The 25,663-nt window shown below is 39.9% G+C and overlaps 1 protein-coding gene across 1 annotated transcript in view; it reads left to right on the top strand.

Annotated features, from left to right (window-relative positions):
* Ptpn13 (protein tyrosine phosphatase non-receptor type 13) overlaps positions 1 to 25,663 on the top strand; it is a 163,526-nt gene that overhangs the window by 18,827 nt on the left and 119,036 nt on the right. Inside the window, exon 2 of the mRNA XM_051198176.1 lies at positions 16,601 to 16,720. Within this exon, the coding sequence (XP_051054133.1) occupies positions 16,606 to 16,720 (115 nt within the window). The 5' untranslated portion in view covers positions 16,601 to 16,605. The remainder of the gene's footprint in view (positions 1 to 16,600; positions 16,721 to 25,663) is intronic.

Raw genomic sequence — 25,663 nt, 5'->3', positions numbered from 1 at the left:
AGCACCCACACCTGTTTACATGTGCTGGGGACTGAACACCAGGCTTTGTGCATGCCAAGCAGTCTACCAACTGACTTCGGTTCCAGTCCACTGAAGACAAAATCTCTACCAGTAAACCAAACAGGAAATCGAAGTCCCACTTACAAAGCAAGCCAAGAACCCCACTCATAATTGCTTTTTGTTGGTTCATTAAAGACACTGCTTTTGTCTAAGCTACAGTACTGTATTTTTCCATGCAGAGAGCTTTGCCTGTGCTACTTTTAAAGTGATCACCTTTTGTAACATATGGACCTTCATCATTTCCAAGTTACTGTTTCTTGTTTTGACTCAGGAATTTTCTGTCCTGGAATAGAATACTTCTGTTGTAGTCTTTTAATCAAGTTGTTAGTGTAAATTAAGCTAAAAACTAGTTGTGATTGTCAGATATGTGTAAAATGGGCATTTACAGTAAAATACAATGATTGGAATCCATTCCTGATAGGAAAACTGCTTCCTTGTAAATGGGTTGGAACAGAACAAACAGTTCTGTAAGAAATGCAGAATTTGCTATCTAAAAACTTCAGTCCTGAAGAAATGCTACTGACTAGTAAGATGTAATAATGTTTACAAACACTTGTGATATTAGGCTACAAATTGTAGTCAGGTTTACAAACGATGAAATGCACTTAGAAAATGTTTGCTCACTCCCATTAGTCCTGGGAACAGGGCCAGAGTCATGCTCAAGCTAGATATGTTTGAAGTTTGAATTAAAAAACAGTCAAACCTGGTAGGAGTACAACCATACATATCCTGTAAAACATGACGACTATTTGAAGTTAGAGATTACCCTGGAGTCTGATTGTCTGTCCCCTTACAGATTTGAATAGCCTACTGAGCCATGTGTCTCGTCCTGGTGTATATTTTAGTACATTTTAGCTAATTTGTCAAGATCTCATGCAGTTTACCTATTCGTTGGAGACATTGAGTGACTCTTATGTTTGGGTTGCTGCTGGTTGAGTCTAAGTGACACTGTTGAAGGCTTATGCTGTTGCTTTGCTTTTATCTCATTTAACAAACACTTAAGAATACTGACTCTAATAGTGCAGATAATTGAAGACAAGTGCTGGGCTATATTAAGCCACAATTCATTTCTCAGTTGGTCTATGAATATAGACAAGTATTGTCAGTTTCCTAGATTCAGTCTGTTTTACATGACTGTTCTACAAGCACAGATACAGCCTGTTTTTAATCATTTAACCCTTTGGATTCCTATTTTCATCCCTTTCTGTCAACCTTAAGAATTCCTAATTATAGCAAGCAGGAAACAACTGGCCAGAAAAATGACGAGTTCATAGACAATATGACATTGCCTTGAAAGACCTGGTAGAGATCCTGTAGGCTCCCAGACAGACGGGGAGATCTCTGATAGTCCCTGCAGATTTGTTCTGCAGTCTGCCAGGAGCATCATGGAAAACACTAGTCTTTCCCAATGACAGGGCTTTACCATTAAAGAAGCCAGGCATGGCACTACATATCCATGATATATAAACTCAAGAGGCTTCGGCAAGAGGCCCATGAGTTTAAGACCAGCCTGGGCTTACACATTGGTGTGGCAATCTCTAAGGCTACTCTTTTGTTTTCAACTAAATCATGACCTTAAAGAACTTCCAGGCTGCTTTTGCCCTGAGCTGCACATGTTGTCTAACGTGAGCACTTACAGATAGTTAGCATTGTCTGAATGCGTGAATATGAATATGAGAGTAAGCAATTACTGATATTTGAGTTATCATTTAATATATACTTACTGAGAATCTGTGTGTCCTAGGCACACTGGGTCGCCACTTAATTAAACAAAGCCTACAGGTTCTGTAGCATATTGTCAGGCCTGGAGAATGCTGCGGAGTACTCTGTAATTGGATAATGATGTGAGAGAGACTGGTTGGGACTGGACAGAGCAGCTGCTTCACACTCAAAAGCCTCTTTGTGGAGTAGCAGTTGATCATGTTACTGAATGAATTGGCCAGCACCAGTCAGTCGCTAAGGCTGGAGTTAAGAGTGTCAGGACCAAACTCAAGAGAGTGAATTGTTGAAGTGGAGAGAAGCCCCATGAAGAACCATGGAGGGAGCTGTAAACTGAAGTCGTGTTGTACATTTTCATTTTAAGTGTGACGAGATGTCATGAAGCAGAGAAGTAATATGGTAGACTAGCACTGAAAAGGGAGGAGCTGCAGCACCCTGTTACCGTAACTTCACTGTATAGTATGTCACTGATCATGTATACATGGTCATTGGCATGTACAGTAAGTGAAATTAATAAAACCACGAAGATAATATTCCCAACCACAGTCACATTTCAGAAACTTACAACGAGCCTTCTGTGTTGTGACTGTTTGAGCAGTACAGACAGACACATGTCATGTAGCACTATGCTAGACAGTTAGGAGGAGTAGTTTGCTTTGTAGTGTGGCAACAGAGGCATAGAACTTTATTTAAGACATAATTTGAAAGTAGAGCCAACAGAAAGTTTAGACGAATGCTTATGGATATCAGGGGAAAGTATCAGTGGACTGATGCCAAGTAGATGATTTTAATTCTGTTCAAAACAGAGGAAAAGTCTAGTAGTTGGGATCAGATTCAGTCATGTTGTGTTTTGTTTTATATGGTGCTGGAGAATGACCGTAGGGTCTTTTGCATGTGAGGCAGATGCTTTGCCATTGAGTTAAATGTCCAGCCCCAAGAATTCAGTTTTAGGTTTGATAAATGACATTTGTTAGATTGATTATCTACAAGTAGCATTAGGTTTAGCTACGTGGAATTTAGTCTTGTAAAACTCATACAATTATGAATTTTATATTAATCATCTGCACTGAAACATGGCAGATCTATATACTATGGAGTTTTCCTGTCACCGAGGATACAACTATTTGTTCTATAAATATGTCAGAAAAATCCCCAGATTTCCAACTGAAGGTTGGGTATATTTATGAACCATTTGCCTGATCATTTAGAAACTCTTAACAAAAAAGTGAAGTAACTCTACCTAGAAACTACAAAAACTTCTAAGTGGGCATAAAGAACAATCTATACCAAGGCAGAGGAAATCAAGTGAAGAAAATGCTGAGTGAGATTCTTAATGCTTACAGAATAAGGGGGGGGGCATTTTGTCCATACACTGAAGAGTATATGACAAGCAGTTAGGCATGAGAGGCACCAGGAATGGCATATACTATTGGAAATGAGGGTGAGAGTTTACAGATTTCATGTGATCCTGGCATGGTAGCCGATGCCTGCAATCCAGCTTCCAGGACATTGAGACCAGCCAGGTATACGTGGGGAGGTTCCAGACCAGCCAGAGCTACAGAGTAAGACCCAGTCTGCTCTGGTTAGTTTTGTCAACATCCACAAATCTAAGCAGCTGGGAAAAGGGTGTCTCAACTGCAGAATTGCTTTAGTAAGGTTGTCCTGTGGTCATGTCTATGGGGCATTTTCTTGATTAATGATTGATATGGGGTGGTACCACCCTGTTACCTGGGCAGGTGGTCCTGGGAGGTCTAGAAAGGCAGACTGTGCAATCCATGAAGAGCAAACCAGCAAGCAGCTCCCCTCCATGGACTCTGCTCAAGTTCCAGCCTCCAGGTTCCTACTGCCTTGAATTACTTACTGCCCTGGCTTCCCTTAGTAATGGACTCTGAGTAGATGATGTGTGAGCCAAGTAAGCCCTCTCCTCCCCAAGTTGCTGTTGGTCACAGACCTCATCACAACAATGGAAAATCAAGCTAGAACCATGACATAATTGGAGAAAATTATGGTGGAGGGAATTGCAATGAAATGCTAAATGTCCAAGTCATTTTCAGGGGATTCCTCTACTACTGCTTAAGGAATTGCCTTTTATATGCTATATGGCAAGTTCATTATAACCCATCATCCCTTTTTTTCCTCTATTCTTTGTATAATTCCCAGTGATAAAATGGGATAAGCTAAAATTTAGCCCTTAGAACCACTAGAAAGTAGGGAGACTTGAGCATGGATTTAGAGAAAACACATCTGAGTGTATTGTTTCATCTATTATAGGGAAGCAGAAAATATACACAAATAAAGCAGACTTTGTGAAGGAACTGGAAATTTAACTGTAGTTGAGGATGGTGTATATATGCATATGTATATCAGCAGTGGTGGCTGTTTAGACATGAGGTCGTGACATAGTTCTGGGTCATGAACCTTGGAAAAAGTTTTTTGAGTTTTCACTACACTCCTCTACATGAATATATGTACTGTATTAATGAGCCATCATGTCATTTGTCTTACATATAGCACTTTCTTAAGCTATATTTCATGTACAAATACCACTTATTTAGTATTTTTTGAATGAGTCATTTATATATATGAAATTATTTCAATAAAATGGAGATAATAGATTGTATTATTACTACCTTGAATGGAATAAAAGTCAAATGTTCTGTAAGTAGAAGATAAGTACAAAGTCACTAACACTGTGATCTGTGAAAATACAGTTCTGTGTGCTATGGGCGGGTAGCTTGCCTGTGCAGCAACACTTCGACCTGGGGCATGTTTCTATCTGTTCAAAGGGGAGATTAGCAGCATCAACCACAGACTGGGAGTTCTGCCATTACCCAATCAGGAGAGCCAGGACAGAATTTAGAGAGCAGTTTGCATATTGTTGGCAAGCTTTTCTAGAATCCAATTTGAGAACTAATGTCTCTTATCATTAGCATCACTCTGAGAAAAGCTGTAGTTTAAGCCAAAGGTGATAATCATACATGCTAGAAAAATGTAGTATGGTGATAAGAATTTGTCTTAGGGTTTCTGTTGCTATGAAGACACACCATGACCACAACAACTCTTTTTTTTTTTTTTGTTGTTGTTTTTCGAGACAGGGTTTCTTTGTGTAGCTTTGGATCCTGTCCTGGAACAGGCTCTGAAGACCAGGTTGGCCTTGAACTCACAGAGATCTCCTGCCTCTGCCTCCCTAGTGCTGGGATAAAGGCATGCAGTACCACTGCCCAGCCAGCAACCCTCATAAAGAAAAGCATTTAATCAGAGCGACTTGCTTGCAGTTCAGAGGTTCAGTTCATTATCATCATGGTAGGAAACAAGGCAGTGTGCAGGCAGACAGGGTGATGGAGAAGGAGCTGAGAGTTCTAAATCTTGTTTAGGCAATAGGAAGTGGTCTCTCCCACTAGACATGGCTTGAGTATATATGAGACTTCAAAGCCTACTGCACAATGACACACTTCCTCCAACAAGACCACACTTATTCCAATAAGGCCACATCTCCTAATAGAGCCACTTTCTTTGAGGGCCATTCTCTTTCAAGCTCCCAGAGTCTACTCCCTTGTCCCCAAAGGCTTGTAGCCATATCATAATTCAAAGATATATTCAGTCCAACTTCAAGTGTCCCTGTAGGTGTAACAGTCCCACACTTCCTTAAAATTCTCAAGTCCAAAGTCTCTTCTGAGATTCATACAATCTCTTAATTATAATCCCCTATTAAATCAAAATAAAAAGCAGATCGCATACTTTCAATATATAATGGTACAAGATATACGTTACCATTCCAAAATGTAGGGAAGGGACATAGTTTGGAAATATTGGACCAAAACAAGACTGAAAACCTTGGGGCAAACTACAAACTCTGCATCTCAATGTCTGATGCCAAAACACTCTTGAGATCTTCAACTCCTCTCAGTTTTGTTGACTGCAGCATGCTTCTGTCTTTTGGGCTGGTCCCACTCCCTTTTGGCAGCTCTCCTCAGCAGGTATCCCATGGCTCTGGCATCTCCAACATCTTGGGGTCTCCTTCCTTCATGGCTTCATGCAATGGCCTCTCTAGGCCTCCATGCCTGGCTTCAGTGGCTTTCCTTAGTCACAGAAAGAAATTCCAATATTCTTTTCTTTTATCCTTGACCCTAGAGGCAGAACTACCTGGCCAAAGTTGCCAAGTTCTGCTGATTGGGGCTGAAACATGCCCCCATTTTTCACTAGCTTCCTGTTTTCAGTGGTTTCCTTCACTGCCCGAGCTTGGCTGTTCTGGAATTTGCTCTGTATACAAGGCTGGCTTCAAACTCAGAGATCTGCTAGCCTCTGCCTTCTGAGTGCTAGGAATAAAGGCTTATACCACCACACCCAGCTCTAAGCTTTTCTTAAATTGGAAGCTTAGCTGGGTGGGATTTTGCCCTGATGTCACCACTCCCTTTATTCCATTTCTTAATCTATTTATCTTCTTAAACACAGGGTTTAGTTCTGTTCGACTTGCTCCTTTTCATTATAAATCTGCATCAGAGTTAACACTAGTAACCACCCAACAGTCTATACTAAACTGTTTTGAGATTTCCTCTGCCAAGGGAATTAATCTAGAACTCTTCACCTTAGCTTCAGGCAAACTTTTCAGACAAGGGCAAAAAGCAGCCACATTCTTCCCTAAAATATCCCAAGAAAGATTCCCTAGGCAATATATTAAAACTCTTCACCTCTGAAACCTTTTGAACAGTTCAAGTCACTCTTAGCACCACTATCTTCCATGCTTCTCCTGGTATACCCCTTTAAGCAGTGCTTAAAGCATTCCTCTCCTTTCCTAACCCAAAGTACCAAAGTCCAAATTCCTTCAAACAAAAATGTGGTCAGGCCTATGACAATAATATTATAGTATCTTCTTCTATTTTAGGATTTCTGTTGCTATGAAGGGACACCATTACCACGGGAACTCCTATAAAGGAAAACAATTTTGGTGGCTTACATTTTCAGGAGTTTAGTCCATTATAATCATGGTGAGAAACAAGGCAGCATGCAGGCAGACATGGTGCTGGAGAGGTAGCGGAGGGTTCTACATCTTGCGCAGGCAACAGGAAGTGGTCTGTCTTACTAGGTGTGACTTGAGCATATATGAGACCTCAAAACCTTCTTTCACAGTGACACATTTCCTTCAACAAGGCCACACCTCCTAATACTACAACTCCCTTTGAGGGCTGTGGTAGTTGGAGTGCAATTGGCCCCCGTAATCTCATCAGGAGTGGAACTGTTATGAGGTATGGCTTTGTTGGAGTGTGTATGGCCTTGTTGGAGGAAGTGTGTCAACTGTGGGGGTGGGCTTCATGGTTTCCTATGCTCAGGATATTGCCCAGTGTATTGGTCAGCTTCCTGTTGCCTACAAGATGCAGGACTCTCAGCTACTCCTGCACCAAGTCTGCTTGCATGCTGTAATCACTGAGCTCTAAGTGAGGCCCCTCAATTAAGCATTTTCTTCTAAGAGTTGCCATGGTCATGTTTCTTTGCATAACAATAGAAACCCTAAGTCAGGGGCCATTTTCTTTCAAACCACCACTGAATTAAACTTTAGATTTTTCTCCCTCCTCATCTACTTTTCTTTCTGTTGCATAAGAGTTTCCTGCATTGAGCTCCTTAAAGAGAAAGAAGGTAAACAATTCAAAGTAGCTTCAGAAGTCCCTGAAACTGAGCAGATTCTTTGGGCCCCTCCCTGCCAGAGTAAGCAAAAAAACCCAGACTCCCTTTCATACAAGCCAAGATATGAAAATTCTGAGATCAGACCAGCTGCCTGGGAGATCAGAAATCAGCCAATCTGCCTGGAAGAGGTTTAGATTAGAGCTACCTGAAAAGGTCACTCTCCAACCTGATAAGCTGCCTGCAGGCTGTTCAGTGTGCTCCTTGTTCCCAGCTTTGTGAGCTGTCACCCATGCTGGGGTGGGGTGATTCAGTTGTCTGAGTCATTTCTGCGAAAGTAAGTGACCCCTCACCCACATTTCTGTTAACAGGATCCCCCCCCTCCAACGAAAACCCCTTGTGATTCACCAGGTTAGACTTTGATGGTGTCTTAGTCACTATTCTGTTGCTGTGAAGAGACACCGACGACCAATGCAACTATTATAACAGAAAGCATTTAATTGGGGGGTTGCTTATAGTTTGGCGTTAGAGAGGAAAAAACAACCAAAGCCAGTAACTTATTAAGTCCTTTTAACAGGACAGAGGAACTACTTCCTTTTGCTGTGTTTCAGGAACTAGAAAAAAATTCTTCACTGGCCCCTTTGTTTTTGTCTTCATCTTCTTTCTCCTCCTGCCCCCCCTTCCTCCTCCTCATCTCCCTCCTTCCCTCCTTTCTTTCTTTCTTTCTTCCTTTCTTCCTTCCTTCCTTCCTTCCTTCCTGCCTTCCTTTTTTCCTTCCTTCCTTCCTTCCCCTTCCTTCTTTTCTTCTTCTGTTACTACTACTACTACTGTATGAGCAGAAAGACTTAAAGTCTGGTGATTGTTTTCTTGTGAGTTTATAATATTAACACCAGTATATATTTTTTAAAAAATTATGTCAGTATTTTTGTACATGATCCTAGGTAAACCAACTGACAAAAATTAAGATTTGCGAATCCCAGTTCTTCTTTTTTAATCGTGTGTGTATGTGTGTGTGTGTGTGTGTGTGTGTGTGTGTGTGTGTACGCGTGCGCATGTGCACGCACACACAGGCACTGTAGGTGGGGTTTTCTGTCATGCCAGCCTGATCATAAATAACCACATAGAGACTTCTTATTAATTTTAAATTCTTGGCACATAGCTTAGACTTGTTACTAACTACCTCTTTCAACTTAAATTAGTCCATATTTCTTTTTTACAATATGCCATGTGGCAGTACCTTTTTATAGTTCTGCATGTTCATCTCTTGCTTCCCCTGTATCTCGTTTGTGACTCTGTCTGCCTTCTTCCCCATGCTGTCTTTTTGTCTGCAAGACCCACCTAACCTCTGCCTGCCTACCTATTGGCCATTTAGCCCTTTATTAAACCAAATTTGAGTAACAAATCTTTACAGTGTACAAAAGTATCATCCCACAGCAGATACACATTGTTGTTTATGAATGCAAGCATACATATGCCATGCTTGTGTGTGGAACTTAGAGGACAACCTCAGGCATCATGCATCACCTTCTTAAAGCTCAGTTCTGAGTGGAACATTTGGAAACAGAGGTCTTTGGAAGGACATCAGCACCCTGTGAACTCTGTATACCTTTTGCTTTTGCATGATTCCCCAAACTGAAAGTTACTTCATAACCCAACATTTCATGTCTATGTAGATAAGTAAAGTCCTTTGCTGATATGAATACAGAGAGGTATTCTTAGGCTGCTTCATTCATGTAGGCTCTTGCTCATGTTTCAGATACTATAATTACTGGGAAAGTTCATTTATTATTGGGTCACATTTCTTCATGCTCATTAGTCCAGTTCCTATGGTTAAGTTTTATTTCCAGAATCTAGAACCCTCATCTATCTTAGATATTGTTAAATAAAATCACTGGAGTAGAAATATTCTCAGAAATAAATGTCAAATAACAATTAACATTCTGTGTCCACATATATGTTTCTTTTCAAGTACCCCAAAGTTTATAACTAATTGATCCTGGGTAATAATTTATTTCTTGTCTATATTTAAGAATTGGGTGTTTCTTGTGAAACCTCCCCATTTCTCCACAAAGCACATAACAACTTGTTGTGTTTGTGATACCTCTAACTGGATGTTACCCCTACTTTCTGGCTTATTGAATTCTATACACCCAGCAAGCAGACTGTATGCTGGGGTGCATGGCTGGCTGTGGTGGTATAGCAGGAAGAAGTCCTTTGTGGGACACATTAACAATTCTGGGATTAAAAACTCTTATGTTCACTTTAGGAAATTTAATCTTAATTCAAAATGGTATCTCCCTTCTCAAAAGCAACCTCTCAATATCATCTGCCTTTACCTTTAAAATTTTTATTTGGGTTCTGTTCTATCCTTGAGTCATGGTTTTATGTCTCACTAATCACTAGGATTTCCTCTAAGGGCAGCATGCCCCCTTAACAAAATTTGTGCTCATGATCACTGTAAGAAGTACGAACAGATTGCCACTCTCTTGAACCCCTTTTAAAATACTTGTTTTCTCCTTTTTGGAAGTAAGACCTTACTAAACTGATAGGAAGAAATCATTTGTCCCACTTATTGTGGACAGTCATACATTTCCTTCAGAATTATTAATGTAGTTGGGTTGAGGGATGCTGCCCAAAACTTTGGAGAGCTTGTTGACAGTATGAACACAGTACTACTTCTGTAATCTGAAAAACTGTCACTAATGATGTACAGAGCATTCAGAGATTGTCGTAAGGTTATACGGAAGACGTATTGGTCTGTTTCTATTTTCTTTTTCTTTCTCCTTTTATCAAACATACATACATACATACATACATACATACATACATACATACATACATTTTTCAAGACAGGGTTTTTCTGTGTGACAGCCCAGGCTGCCCTGGAATTCACTCTGTAGACCAGGCTGGCCTTGAACTCACCGACACCCCTACCTCTGCCTCCCAGCTGCTGGGATTAAAGGCATTTGCCAGCACAGCCCCAGCTCTTTTAAAAATATTTTACTAGTCTACCTTAATTGTACGAAATAGTGGATTTTGTGATGACATTTTCATACATGTATGAATGTTTCATGATTATATTCACCCATTACCTCTCCTTCCTTATCTTCTCTTCCCAAGTCGTCCCTTCTGCATTTACTTTTTAATAGTTTCTATAAATAAAAGAAAACATGACCTATTTGTCTTTTTGAGCCTGGCTTATTTCCCTTAACATGATGATCTGGAGTTGTGTTTTTGTTTGTTTTTCTGGAAAAATATACTTTTGTTGCTGTGTTTTAAATTAAAATTATTTTTCTTTCATGTGGATCCCTTCCAGAAAGCCTTTCAGTAAGTGCTTCTATCTGCTGAGCCATCGCTCTAGCTCCAGTGTACAGTATTTGTTGAAGAATTTCATATCCGTGTTCATGAAGGAAATTGACCTATAGTTTATTGCATTCTTATCTAATTTGAGAATCAAAGTAATGTAGACCTGAGCCTGAGTTTGAAGTGCTTCTGTATCTTCTTTCATAGGGTAGTCTGAGGAGTGTTTTTGGTAGTTCTTTACAGGTCTGGTAGAAATCAACTGTGAGGAGAATGGGTTGTTGTTGCCTGTTACCACTATATTTGGACCTCTCTCTCCAGTAGTGCTTGTTGTATAAATTTAGTCCATCAATAGATGAAGCTTAGCTGTTCACCATTATTTTGTTACCTGCGGGTTGCCCTCATAATAGTTCAGTGAGCTTTATCACTTTAATTTTGATTTGAAGTTTGATTGGCCAGTATATTCGCTCTATCGTTGCGTTAAGATTCCATTTATTTAGAATGTAATTTTCCTGGGTGGTGGTGGTACACACATTTAATCCCAGCACTCGGCAGACAGAGATAGGGGTTCTCTGAGTTTGAGGCCATCCTGGTCTACAAAGTGAGTTCCAGGATATCCAGGACTACACAGAGAAAGCCTGTCTCAAAAAAAAAAAAAAAAAAACAAAAAAAAAAAAAAAAACAAAACAACAACAACAAGTATGTATATAGTTTTCCATCCTTTTATTTTCAGTCCATATGTGTCTTTATCCAGGAGGTGAGCTTCTTCTTGCAAACAGCAAACAGTTGGATCTTGTGCTTTAATCTGTTCAGATAATTTGTCTTATAACTGGAAATTAGTTTAGTTACTGAAAGATAACTGATGTCTCTCTTTTTCATTTTGCTCTACTGTGTTAATGCTGTGTAGTTCTTCCTTAATTCTCTTTTGACCTTAGTTGGCACTTATTTTGTTTCAAGGCATGAAGTATCCTGTCTGGGTTCTCCTGGGCTTGATGTCTCTGCTGTTACTCCGAGGGGCCAGTTTCTTAAGTAGCATAACAGTTCTCTCCTGCCTCTTATAGTTTTAATTTATTCCTGATTTGTGGCATTTCATCTATGATATGGGTTGGATTTTATGGCCATGCTAAATTAGCTTGATGTACTTAGATGTCCATTTCTTTTCTGGATTTGATGGCTTTCTGCTATAGTTTCTGTGAACAGGTTTCCTATGTCTTTAGTCTGTATCTTAGTTCTTGCTCTTATACCACAAACAAATAAGTTTGGTTTCTTAATAATTTTTGTTTTTGTTTTGTTGTTTTTGATACAGGCTTTCTAGATCTCAATTTTTGCCTCAATTTGTTACATGACTGAGGGTGAATTTGAATTTTTGATGTTTCTGCCTTTGTGTCCCAAATGCAGAATTACAGTCATATGCCAATAGGTCTGGTTTTTATGTGATAAACGGATCAAATTCCAAACTTTACATATATCAGACAAGCACTCTATAAACTGAGCTACACTACCAGCTCTGTCCTGAGGACTTGAGTGCTAGGATGGTCATGCTTGTTTTGGTGGTGGTTGTTATCGTAATGTTATTCTTCATCCGTCTTCACTTTCTGGGATTCTTCTGTCATCCAGATCTAGCATGTCAGTGAGTGCTATTTAATTTATTGACCTTTCCAAACCCCTCTCCCTTCATTCCTCCCAGTTCTACCCCATCTTCCCTCTCCCCCAAGAGTTCCCCCTTCAGTCTCTGTGAGCACCCGTGAGCCCTGCTTAGTTGGTTATGTGGGCCCATGCTCTCCTGGTGTGGAGAAATCTGTTTTTTAAACAGCTTTTCAACATGAAATTTACAGAGCCTGAAAGTCGCCTGCTTAGTGTATTCCTGCTGTGGCTTTAGTGTCTGCACAGAGTTGTGTAACTACTGCTACTGCTTACATTTGGGGGCATCTCATCCTCCAGGAAAGGTTTCCACTGTGCAGAACTTGCCCTCTGCCCTCTCCCATCCATGAAAATGTGGCCAGCTTTGATGACATGAGCCCCCTCACATGATGACATGTGGGACCTTGGGTGATAACCAATGTCTTCAAATGCCTGTGTGTATCAGATGCTGGTCTAACTCCAGAGAACACGTCAAGCACTTCACATGGTCCCAGTGCAACCTGTTTCACTCCCTGGAGAGGAGAGGAAGGCCCCTTCCCACACCCCTTCAGCTTTAGGGGAGACATGAAAACCAGCACAACCTTCTTCAAAGAAGCCCTGCTTGTGCAACTTTATGCAGGGTGTGTAGGCTTAGGAGCCATCCAACCGGTTCTCAGCCACTTTGGAAACTTGCTACAGGGTATACCTTCTTACAAGTCATGCTAGTATCTGATTGCTAATAGTATCTTGATGCCTCTGTTGAAACTTCAGTTTATTAAAACATTTCATGAGGAAGATAATAACCCACATATCTCTTAGCAATGCATCTGCTCTCATAATGATATGCTGTTGTTATAATGAAGCACATGAAAACCTAGACACATTTGGTGTGGGCAGAGGTAAATAACCTCATTTCTTACTTAGGCTTCTCAAGTAGTATATGGTTTTTATTTGTTTCTTCGGGATACATATAGATAGGTTAAAAGACAAAGTTGATCTCACTTGTAGCTGGAACTCTCTCTCTCTATGTTTCTCTCTCTCTATGTCTCTCTCTCTCTCTCTCTCTTTCTGTGTGTGTATATGTGTGTGTGTGTGGTGTTCCTAAATATATAAGTAGAACCTGCTCAGTCTGTATGTTACTTGTATGTGAATGTTTCCTGGTCTGACCATTTGGTATTGGATAACCAATTGAAGTGGGTTTCTCTGGAGAATACTTTCCCCTGACCTTAGCATTCCTTAGTTGCCTATAGTTCTTTGTCGAGGATTGAGGCCTATTGGGCTTTTCCCCTTCCATGTTAGCATGCCTATTGGTGATGTCCTTGTTCAGCTCATGTTTAAGCATCCATGCTGATGAGTCTGAATGTAGCTCTTGACATTTATAAGAGACACTCTCACAGCAAACTCTGTCCCTCTCTGTCTCTCATGATCCTTTTGACACCTCTTCCACAATGATTCTTGAGCCTTACTTTGAGGCAAGAGTTGTAGTGTAGTTACATCAGGTGATGTTACTGGGCTCTACATCTTTGCATTTTCATCAATTACAGTTTTATGTAATGATCTCTGTTTGATGCAAAGACAAATTTTCTAGTAGTAGTTGGCTAGACTTCCAGTACCAGGCATGGTTTTCCTCTTGTTAAGTGGGTCTTAAGTTCAATTAGAGAGTTGTTGGTTACCTAGAAGGTATATGTGCCAGTACTGCACCCTTAGGGTTATCATGCTGTGCTGGCCATTGTGTGGATCATAGGCACCATTAGATGTGTATGACTATTGGTTGCTTTCCTCCTTTGGAAACTTGCATGACATTTTCTGGTACCATGGAAGTTAGTTCTCAGGGAGGAGGCATTCACTCAGATCCATCTTTGTCTCTGGCCCGTGTGTCCAAAGTGCACAGTATCTTCAAGAATCCGAACTTTCCTTCTACCTCTGCTAGAAAACTAGCAGCAGTAGAATTAGCCTATGTTTCGGGAATCTCTTGAACAACTTTGACCAACAACTAAAATGAGGGCTTCTCATACCTGGCATTGTGGTTTTTTTTTTTTTTTTTTGCCAACCAGTCTATGGTTCTTGTAGGGATCATTGTTAGCTGGAACGGAAATTTTTATTTAAACTATATGTGTACATTTGTACACCAACTTGGATGTTTTACAGAATCCCTACTATTACAATGTTACCCTCCTGTATCTATCTTCCCTCCATCCTTACTATTGTATGTTACCCTCCCCCTGTATTTATCTTTCCTAACTAGAGGCCACCTGTTTTCCATTTATCCCTTCTGATCACTTGAATGTCTTCTTGGTGGTTGGGTAAATTCAGTCACCTGTCTAAACAGATGTCTTTGTGGAGTGTGTGTGTGTGTGTGTGTGTGTGTGTGTGTGTGTGTGTGTGTAGTAAGTTTCCATTGGCTTAAAATTTCTTAAAAATCAAAACAAAGATTCCTATGGATTTGTAATTTGTTGTTGATATTTCTCAGTTTTTTTTTTAACCCATAGTAAAATACTAGTGTAAGGACTAGGAATACTGTGCACACTTGTCACATTTCACTTAGTCTATGAACAGCATGATGGTATTCAACCTTGAGTATTAAGAATTGCTTTTAAGTGTTGGCAATCATAGTGGTACATTATGAATTTTAAATGACATCCCTATTTTAGATGAGTTAAAATGTGAGAAAATTAAATTGGGCATTATGTCATACCTGCATCCATACCTATTTGGAGGCTGGGGCAGTAGGAGAAAAGTTTTGGGCTAGATTAGTTAACAAAGCAGACACTATCCCAAGGTTTGAAGACGTAATGAGTATAGTTAAGATGACTTCTGCGCTTAAGCCGTGCAGTCCCTCCAGTCTGTTTATGACCCTGCTGGCATCTGTCTGTCTACCAGCTAGTGCTCATCTACATTAGCATCTCAGTTAGGCAGACTTTGGGGACCACAAGTCTCAGAAGTCTGTAAGGATCCTCTTCTCTGAGATCTGTTAGCTCAGGAAAATACACATGGGAAGACTTGAGAAGCTAAGTTTCCTCCTTCCCAAATTAAAGTAGAATTATTAAGCTCAATAGAAATAGATTGGCATATCACCTAGTGAAACACTAGAAAAGTTGTTATAAAAATACTGCCTCAGAGAAACTTTTCTGTGCAGTGTTAAGTCATAAAATATGGTCACAGACTTGACCTCTTTTGTCATCATAGCTACCTACCCAAAGGGGCTTCCCAAGCCACAGATGTGTAGTGATATATTATTTATGATGTTTTTTAAGCTTGCCTGAGGAGTCAGAAAGCAAAGTGAGGCTTAAACTATAGAGATCAGGCAGTGGTAGCACACACCTTCAACCTCAGGAGACAAAGGTAGACAAATCTCTTAGTTCATGACCACCATGGCCTACACAAGAGTGAAGAGGAACAGCTCATGCCTTCAATCCCAGCACTTGGAATCTCAAGCCTTTAATCCCAGCATTGGGGAGGGGTGGGTATATAAGACAGCAGCAAGGTCTCAGAGCTGGCATTCATTCTCCAGCCACACGAAGGATAGGAAGACTTTGAAGCCTCATGGTTCTCCAGCCACACCAAGGAGAGGTTACAGTCTGAGGTTGAGGTTTTGTGGAGCCAGGAACATCTTTTATTCTGAAGTAGAGGTGAGAGCTAGTGGTCAGATGCTTTGCTTTTCTGATCTTCAGCATGAAGCTTGAGCCCCAATATCAGTCTCTGGGTCTTTTATTTATAGTAACACAGATGGGAAATAGGTGCCAAGGGAAATGCCTTTCCTGGGAGCAAGGGGGTTAACTAAAAGCATAGTGAGTCTAGGAATAGTTAATTCCCTTCAGTGTAAAATTTTCATGATAACATATATCTTTACGAAAATCAGTTAATGTGCACAAGGAATGTGTTTGTATTTCATTTTCATCTTCTGATGTCTGTGGGGTCTTCTCTCTATTCTTTATATTTGAGATGGAAAGGATGAAACTTGGAGCTGAACATCAAAAACCTTGAACTATTTATTTCATCATCTATAGTTTGCTGACTTCCTGGTCTCCCATGCTTTCTATCTTCTCTCATGAAGTAGTCACCTTGGCTCTTCCCAGTAAGTTGCCTTTGTGGTTAATGCTCTTAGGCAATTGAGGGGCTTTCTTCTAGGTCCTTCACTTTTTCCAAGTTTAAGTCTGTATTTAGATTGAAGGCCACACTGAGAAATTAGGTAGAATGGCGGGCATAGCTTGTCTCTGATACAGAGACTTCTCTGATAAAAGTGAAGTTCAGTTGTTCATGGATGGCTTTCTCTTTTACTTCCTAGATAATATGCATGTGTCACTAGCAGAGGCCCTGGAGGTTCGAGGTGGACCACTGCAGGAGGAGGAGATATGGGCTGTATTGAACCAAAGTGCTGAGAGTCTCCAAGAACTATTCAGAAGAGGTAAGTTATGTTTTAAGACATTTTTGTTTCTGTCTTTTTTTTTTTTTTTTTTTTTTTTTTTTTTTTGCATGTTGAGTAGCTGAAATACAGATAACCAATAGTAAATTGTATTTCTGTTTCAGTAATCCTGGTTTTGGTAGAGTGTAGAAAGAATTGCTTCATCACGTCCTCCTCAGGGATGGAAAAGTTCAGTCTGCTAGTATTAATTTGAACTCACTGCATATGCCTGCCATAGCACGAGTCAGCACTTCCTATCTGTTGGGAGCTTATGTTCCAGTGCAGAAAGGAACTATTAATAAAACACTGATACAAGCAAATGTAACTATGTCAAGGTCGTGAAGCCAGGGCAGTCAGTGGCTCTGTAAGATCTCACAGGAAGATTTGACTTGGCTGACAGGAAGAGTAGGAAGGTTTCCATGCATGAAGTTTCCCCAGAACTCATGCCTCAAAGAACAGTAGGGGTTGGCCTTGTGAGGGGGTGAAGGAAACACCCTGGAGGCTGCTGTGGTCACATTCCTGTTGCTGCATCTTGGGCAGTGAGGACTGAATGGTGGTCACTTGGTCCAGAAGGCTGAATTGTATCTGGACATGGAAGTTAGTTGCACTTCGGTTGTCCAGGACTATTTGCTGTGGTGTGGTTCATGTCCCATGCACACCACCTGTGTGGACAAAAAGTTTTATCAACTGGAAGAATAGTCTCCAAAGTTTTGTTGGTGACTGGGCGTGGTATCACACACCTTTAATCCCAGCAGAAGGAAGGCAGAAGCAGGGGGATCTCTGTGAGTTCAAGGCCAATCTGGTGTACAGAAATACAGAAAGAGTTCCAGGGTAGCCACAGCCATTACATAGAGAAACCTTGTATTCCCCCCCCCAAAAAAATATAAAGCAAATAAATAAATAGCCTTCCAAGTGTGGGATCTGGACCAATGGTAGACCCTCCTGGAACCTTGTTAGATTGTACATGATCAGGCCTGCACCACAGAGACACTGAAGTACAAGGCTCTCAGGGGAATCCAGGAGCTTGTCCTTGAGGACATGGTGATGCATGCTGCAGTTTGAGAACAAAATTGCTAACCACTGTGTGCCATGGGAACTCCTTGGGGAGGCACAGAAGGGAAGATGAGTCTAGAGCAGATATGAAGAATGTTTGGAGACCAGGGCTCAGGAAGATGAATGACACTTGGGTACTGATACTGTTGATTTTGAGGTCAAGGGAGAACTTGGCCCAGGGTGCTGCATGTTACTTGGGGGGGGGGCTGCTTGTTCCCCAGAGGGACTGCTTATTACCTAGGGGAGGGAACTGCTTGTTTCCCAGGGATCTGCTTGTTGGAGTTGGTGCTTTTTACCCATTGATTTGGAAGACTGTTAACTGAGATATATGAAGACCTTTATTTATAGCTGGGATTACTCTAGATAACAGAATTCTTTATCTAAAATCAGTCACAAAACTAGCTTTTTTTTTTCTTTCTTTTCTTTTCTTTTCTTTTTTTTTTTTTTTTTTTTTTTTTTTTCCTTTTCCTTTTTGGTTTTTCGAGGTAGAGCTTCTCTATGTAGCTCTGGAGACTGTCCTGGAACTCACTCTGTAGGACCAGACTGGCCTCAAACCCACAGAGATCTGCCTGCCTCTGCCTCTGCTTCCTGAGTGCTGGGATTAAAGGCATGCACCACCATTGCCCAGTGACAAAACTTGCTTATTTTAAACAAACTCTGTTGTTCCACTTGCTTCACTAAACTTTTTCAGAAAATTCAGAATTATAGGGGCAGTCCAAAGTGTCGAAGTCTATAGCCAAAGCATAGATCGTATAGCCATGCTTCAAAGTTGTCTTACTCAATGGCAGTTAGCAATAGTCAATTAATATTAAGAACTTCTCTTTGTGAGGAATTGTGGGAGGGGCCAACGAATGGAAGGTGTTGTTGTTGCCCTTTGGGCATCGATTCAGATCAGACGGCTCTATGTAAGAAATTACCACTTTCAAATAGTGTGCCAGAGGAATGACAGAGACAGGGAGCACTACAGATGTTCCCAGGAGGGAGTGAGCAGCTCTTCCCTACACCGAGTGCCCATGACTCACGGCATGGGAAGCAGGATGCCTCCTCCCAGTACCCTGAGGGGTTTTCTTCTTTTGAGTTTCATAATTCTGCTTGTATTTACAGCTCTCATCTTTGAGCAGTGCTTGTTACCTAATACATGGGCACTTAACAATAAAGATGCATTGGCTATATTTTACAATTCACTGTGAGGCAGCTGTGTGCATCTGTGTCTCATACACTGTCCAGTGGGGATTGCTTACAGGATGACCCTCAGTGTAAGTAGCTAGCAGAATAATATCAGTAATAAGAACAAATTAAGTTTGACTCCTTTCACAATTGGGGAATCACCAGTTATTGTGATTGCCAATTGGCAATTTCGTCTTGTTAGGAAAAAGCAAATGTTTGTTTGATTGACAGGAAATCTTTGCATTTGATAATGCTGCATTGTTTTTCTACAAGTTTTTCTCATGACTCTGATACAGCAAACAAATGAAATTATTGCTAATCATTTAGCTGGGGATGGACTGTGGTTGTCTTGATGCTGTAGATATGTTTATCTAAAGTTAGTGGAAGATAAAATGTATATACCCCCGCAGATAAAATATGTATTCCCCCACAGATAAAATGTGTATCTCCCCCCACAGATAAAATATGTATCCTTCCCCAAGATAAAATATGTATTCCTCACCCTTGCAGATAAAATGTGTATTCCCTCAACAGTTTATTTTTCTGAGCTGTGTCTTTCCATCTTGGCCATCTTCATCTTCTTGTGTCTTTTGTATGAACCTTCTCTGGTTCTTGTTGGTGGCTTTTCCACAGTCGTCTTGAGCCTGCTGCTGTACATCCTTTCAGTGTAGATGTGCAGTGTCCTGCTGAAATCTCTGTGATAGGAGATGGGAGCAGCCCTCCTGGGAGAGTACTGAGCAGAGAGCAAGAAAATAACCCAGTCTTCCGTTTCAATTGAAGCTTTTAGCATCCTTTCAAACCTAGGTCTTTCTTACTGTTCTTCATGGGACATTGATGCTAGAGCATGGCCTTGTTGGAGGACACCATCTTCAGAGGAGCGTCTCCCCGAGAAAGGAGGGCAGGAAACTGTTACCATCCACTAACCATGCCAGAGACCCGGCAGTTGTCTTCCTTCTGTTGTGTCTTTTTGTAGCTCTGTGTCCTGAGTTTATACCACCCCTATAATTACTGATAAAGTTTTGAGGATTTCTTGTGGTTGCACATACGATCTAGCTTTGTAGATGCTCTGTGGTGAATGAGAAGAATATGAAGACTCAGTTTCTAGGCTGTAACTCGGGTTTGTTAATGATTGGATATGTGAGCTGTAATAATTCTTAGGGACAGTGGTTGATATTGATGGCCTGGAACTTTCCTTTTTACTGCTCTGAACACTGTTCTCTCTAATCTGTCCTGACCACTGCTACCTTGTGACCCTTGTCTTTGTGGTTTGCTGTATGTCTTCCCCCCATTTTCATGTATTCTGTGCTGTAACTGTAATACTTTTTTAATAAGTAGAAAGGAACATAGTTTTACATTTTTACCTAGGTGGGTAGTTGTTATTCTTTAACTTGAATATGATAATGGGAATGAAATTTCTATAGGAATTTCATCCAGGGTCTCAACACATTATGCCTTCCTAGTTATGTGACTCTTGATCTGTCTTTGTTGTCATTGTTTTGTTTGCTTTTCAAGACAGGGTTTCTCTGTGTTGCCCTGGCAATCCTGAAACTCTCTTTGTGGAACAAGCTAGCCTCACAGAGATCTGTCTGCCTCTGCCTCCCCAGGGCTGGGATTAAAGGAATGTACAACCATACCTGGGGTCTTGGTCTCTTACCTAGCTAATTGGGAAGTAGAACTGTATGGGCAGGGGAACACAAATATTTTTTTTAAAAGTAAAACAAACAAACAAAAACAACTCCTCAATTTCTCCTGCACACTGCTATGAAAAAACAATTGTATCTCTACATAATAGCAATTAGAAATTGAATTTTTCAGCTGATCATTTTGTAGAAATGTTAGCAGTTAAAAATATGAAAATAAAAATATAAAAAATTATAAATAAATCTAAAGAAAAATAAGTGAAGACCTATTTAATGAATAGAGAGCAAAATAAATGGAAAGCTATGCTTTGTTCCCAAGTGAGTAGACTTCTTATTAAAAAGATGGCAATTTTCTCTAAATCAGTAGTGAATATAATCCCAACAGGCTGTAGTTTTGCACAAAGTGAGAACATCCTAGAATTTATACAGAAAAGTATTGGAATTAAAAGTAGCTAAAACATATTTGAAAAGAAAAAAAAAAAAAACCCACCCAATGCTAAAGACTCAACACTGCCTAATTAGATTTACTATGAAGCTATAGCAATCAAAATAGGCAAATTAATTAATGAACATATAGAGTCCAAAGGTTAAGTCCTGCTTTGATAATGAACTTCAACTTTGCTTTCTGGGACTTCCCAAAGCCTTTATAGCAAAATAGAAGAATATTTTTATGGACTGAAAATTTTCAAGTGAATCTTTAAAAAGTAGGTTCAGCTTTTAAAAGAGTAGGCCCTACCTAGTCTCTTTTATTGCATTCCTATTTATCTGCTGTCATATTGAGTTGATTAAGAGAGTGTATCAGTTGTCTTGGACATGCTACATCTTGCCTTGTATTTGAAAGGCCAGAATTAACAGGCCCTTCAAGTTAAATGTGTTTGAACTAGATGAAATTGCCCTATTTGTTCCCTGAAAACAAACTATAAAACATGAAATTAAATTGAGTATTTGACATGGTGTAGGTTGTCTGACAAGTGTATGGAGCACTTGTGGAAAACAGTCCCCTACCCTGCAAACACACCAGCTGTGTATATTGACTTTTTTTTTTTTTTTAAACTTTATGCCTTCTAAATAGGCAGTTTAATATTTATTAAAGAGCTTAGAGGGGAAGGTTGCCATAGCTTTTGTTCTCTAGTCCCATCCTTGGTGAGAAATGTAGCTTCATCTACTGGATTTGTTTTCATTTTTACACTTAGAAGAATTTTTTAAAATGTAGGTATAATGTGTACAGTAAATAGTATTGTTCTTGATTGTACTACCTAAAGAAGAATAATTTCAGTTTAATTTCTCAAGAATTAAATTTTTATACAAGTAGTTAAACATTCCTTGGGTAAAATAGTTACTAGTTACACTTTTTGGCTTGCCATAACTCTTGATTTTGTTTTCCTTCTAGCTTTATAAGCTGCAACAACAATAACAAAAAATATAAGTGTCAAGGAAGTATATGAAGCCATATAAACACCATTCTTTTTAAATACTTGTTCATTTTGAGACAGGGTTTCTTTCTGTATAGCCCTGGTTGTCCTGGAACTCTGTAGACCAGGCTGGCCTTGAACTCACAGAGATTCACTTGCCTCTGCCTCCCAAGGATTAAAGGTATGCACCACAACCATCCTACTGCTTTTTTAAAAATTATTTCTTTCTTTACTTACATACTCATTTATTTTGGTTTTTCAAGACAGGATTTCTCTGTGCAATAGCCCTAGCTATCATGGAACTAGCTCTGTAGACCAGGTTGACCTTGAACTCACAGAAATCTGCCTGACTCTGCCTCCTGAGTGCTGGGATTAAAGGTGTGCACCACCATTGTCTGGCTTATATATATTCCATTCTATAATGAACTTGCCTATTGCCATAAAATTGAAATAAGGACAAGAACAAGCAACAAGTTTGTTGAGCTGTGGTCCCATCCTTTTATAACATTGATTTTTCCCCCCCACAGAAATAGCAGTGGTTCTCACTTGTGTTGGTGTGAAAATGTGAAATACTATGCAGCATCCTGTGTAACATATCCCTTCTTGAGAATTTACATGAAAGTGCTCTTCGGCTCAGAAACACAGGCCCATGTTGCTTCTTAATGACTTAAAACACCTAGAGTCAGACATTTTACAAGTATGTTTGGATCATAGTTGAATATCTAGCCATACAACATTGTAGGGCCAAAGTATTATTTATAATGAAATGAAAAACAATCTTTTGTGACCTGAAAAGTCCACAATGATGAGTTATAGTCATAGTGGAGCAGGGATGCAGGGCATGCTTAAAGCTTATGGCCTGTGGAATAAACTGAAAATGTAGACACATTTATTCTTTCAAGTGTAGTCAGCTCTCCACATGTGTGAATTTTACCCCATGAGTTCAGACAGCCACGAATTGAAAACATGGCTAGGCCTTGGTGGCTCTCTTGACTGAACACAGGCAAGGCTTTATCTTGTCATTATACTCTGAACAATGGCAACTGCTTACATAGCATTAGGTATTATAAATAATTATACAGGAAGATTGTATAGCTTGTATGTAAATGATGTACCATTTTATGTATAGGATTTGAGTATCCCCTGGTTTTGGTATCCATGGAGGGTTCTGTAACCAATCACCAAGTGATACTGACAGACCACATTATTATATATAATGACATTGTACCTGTTCTTTAGATAATTCATAGTTTCTAATAACCATTTATTTGTAGAAGAAATGTGTGGAGTACAGTTATAAAACATTTTATTCACAATTTGTCTTAATTTTTGGAGGTGTAATTTTATTGATAATAAGGTTTAGTTTGATTTATTTGTTGATAAAACATCATAGTCAAAAGTAACCTTGGGATGAAAGGCATTTATTTCATCTTTCAGGTAGTAGTCTACCACTGAGGTGATGGGACAGCAACCCGGAGGCAGGTGCTCAAGCAGGGCAGGAATCCGGAGACAGGAACTGAGGGCAGGGACCTGGAGACAAGCTGAAGCAGTACCACCATGGGGAAATGTTGCTCATGGGCTTCTCTCCAGTGTTGTTTACTTAGCCTGCTTTCTTGTATAACACAGATTACCTGCCCAAGCGTAGCCCATATCAATCAAGAGATGCTCAACAGGCTCACCTACAATTTAATCTTCCAGAGACATTTTCAAAGTTGTGGTTCCCGCTTCCCAAATGACTCTAGCTAATGTCTAGTTCAAAACAAAGCAAAACAAATCAGAAATCTGAGCAGGACAACTGGAAAACACAGGGAAGCAAAATGTAAATTAGAAAGGACAGTGTTAGTATGTGGGAAAAAAAACTTAAGCATATCTGAGATATGATGGGAAAGGAAGAGGGGAATGGAACTTCATTCTTAAACTGTTTGAGTTAGGTGGCTAGATGAGGTTGAGGAAGAAGAAAGTAAATGTTAGGACCAGCTTCCTCCACCCATGACCAGATAGTTGAACCTTATTCCTTTTAAACAGTAATAACTAAGATCTCACTAATTCTGTATTACCAAGTTGCATGATTCTAGGTTCTCCTAAAGAATCTTGCAACCACTTAACATAAATTATGAAGTGCCTGATTATCAGGAGCAATGCCAAGATTACAGTGGTGGGTGCTTAGGCATGCAATTTGAATCACTTGATGGAAGAAAGGAAAGGGAGGGGGGAAAGGGAGAGAGGCGTTCATATGACTGCCATTGTTAATAAATAAAATATTGTGTTCTACTCCAGTGAAATTTTAAAAAGCTCATAAAGTTGATTGATCAGATTGGATGACAATTTTCTATACTTTTGGTTACCAGACTTCTACAACTTCTATCATAAATAAAACAAATTCTAAAGCTGATACTATGGTGATTTATATTCACATAAATATTTTCATTAATGAAACCATGTTGTAGTTCAAGATAATTGCTAGCTACAGTAAAACATCAATTTGGCAAGTAGTGTAATTAGCTACTCGAGTACTAATTGGCTGGATTGTCAAACTTTAAGCCAGCTGTTCGAACTTGAGGACTTTGCTTACTAGGTGTGCCTTTAGTAGACTACTGAGAGGACAGACATTCCCCGAGGAATTTAATTCTAATTAGAGAACAAATTCACATCTCATAATACTTCCTTCTTCAAATGGTTTGCATTTCTAATTTGACTTGTAAGATAAAAGACACAACGATAAAAGAAACAAACTCAGAACTCTTCCCAGACGTGGAGAACACAGCAGTGTATAATCTAGTTTCTGAAACTCCAGGAGTTGTCTGTGCCATACTCCCTGTTGTCCTTTAGGAGAAAACAGTAATTGGCTGAGAGTAAACCTGAGTAGAGACTTTCCTTAGTTGTGGTGTTCACACTTTCTGTCTTTGAGAATTTTAATTACTTGGTATTGATGGAACTGTTCTACACACTTTTCCTAGTAATCCTCTCAACAGCTTTTTGGGCTCAGGGCTGCCTTCCAGATGTGGGAGGTGAGGGCAGAGACTAAGTTGCTCCTAAGATCACAGTTCTGAAGTCTGAACATCAGCTAAGGACTTGAACTTCAGATGACTTCTGCTCTTGTCTAACTCTAATTGAATGAAGTGCGCATTATACATATGAAGGTGTTATTCCGGAGGAATGAAAAGAAGTAGGCAGTTTCTCTGGTGCTTTCTAACTTTGTGGATAAGCTTTTGGATTTGGGTGATGTCTTTGATCTGGGACCTACTACAGTGCAATGTAAGTACTAGAGACTCAACCTTGTGGTAGCATACACCAAACACTTTTCAAAGACTGGCTGTATCAGAAAACTCAAATGACGTCAAATGCCTTTGAGAGCATTATGAGTGTTGTGCGTTGTCACAGGTGTACTTGAAAGCATTTGTGCAGTTTTATTTTCAGAAAGTGATTGTTCTGTCCTGTTTCATAGTAGAGAAAGTGACATTTAATAGTAATAGCAAAACTTAGGAATAAATAAGTTCTCAATTTAAAATTAACCACTGTTGTGTAATATTTTGTTTGTGTTCTGACAAATAAAGCTTGCCGGAGATCAGAGGGCGGAGCTAGCCATTAGTTAACCATGGAAGCTGGGTGGTGGTGGCTCACGTCTTTAATCCCAGCACTGGGGAGGTAGAGACAGGAAGTGATGAGATGGGGTA

Source organism: Phodopus roborovskii, unplaced genomic scaffold (genome assembly GCF_943737965.1).
Source record: "Phodopus roborovskii unplaced genomic scaffold, PHOROB, whole genome shotgun sequence".
In the NCBI taxonomy this organism is placed as follows: domain Eukaryota; kingdom Metazoa; phylum Chordata; class Mammalia; order Rodentia; family Cricetidae; genus Phodopus; species Phodopus roborovskii.
This window is presented reverse-complemented; position numbering and strand designations above follow the sequence as displayed.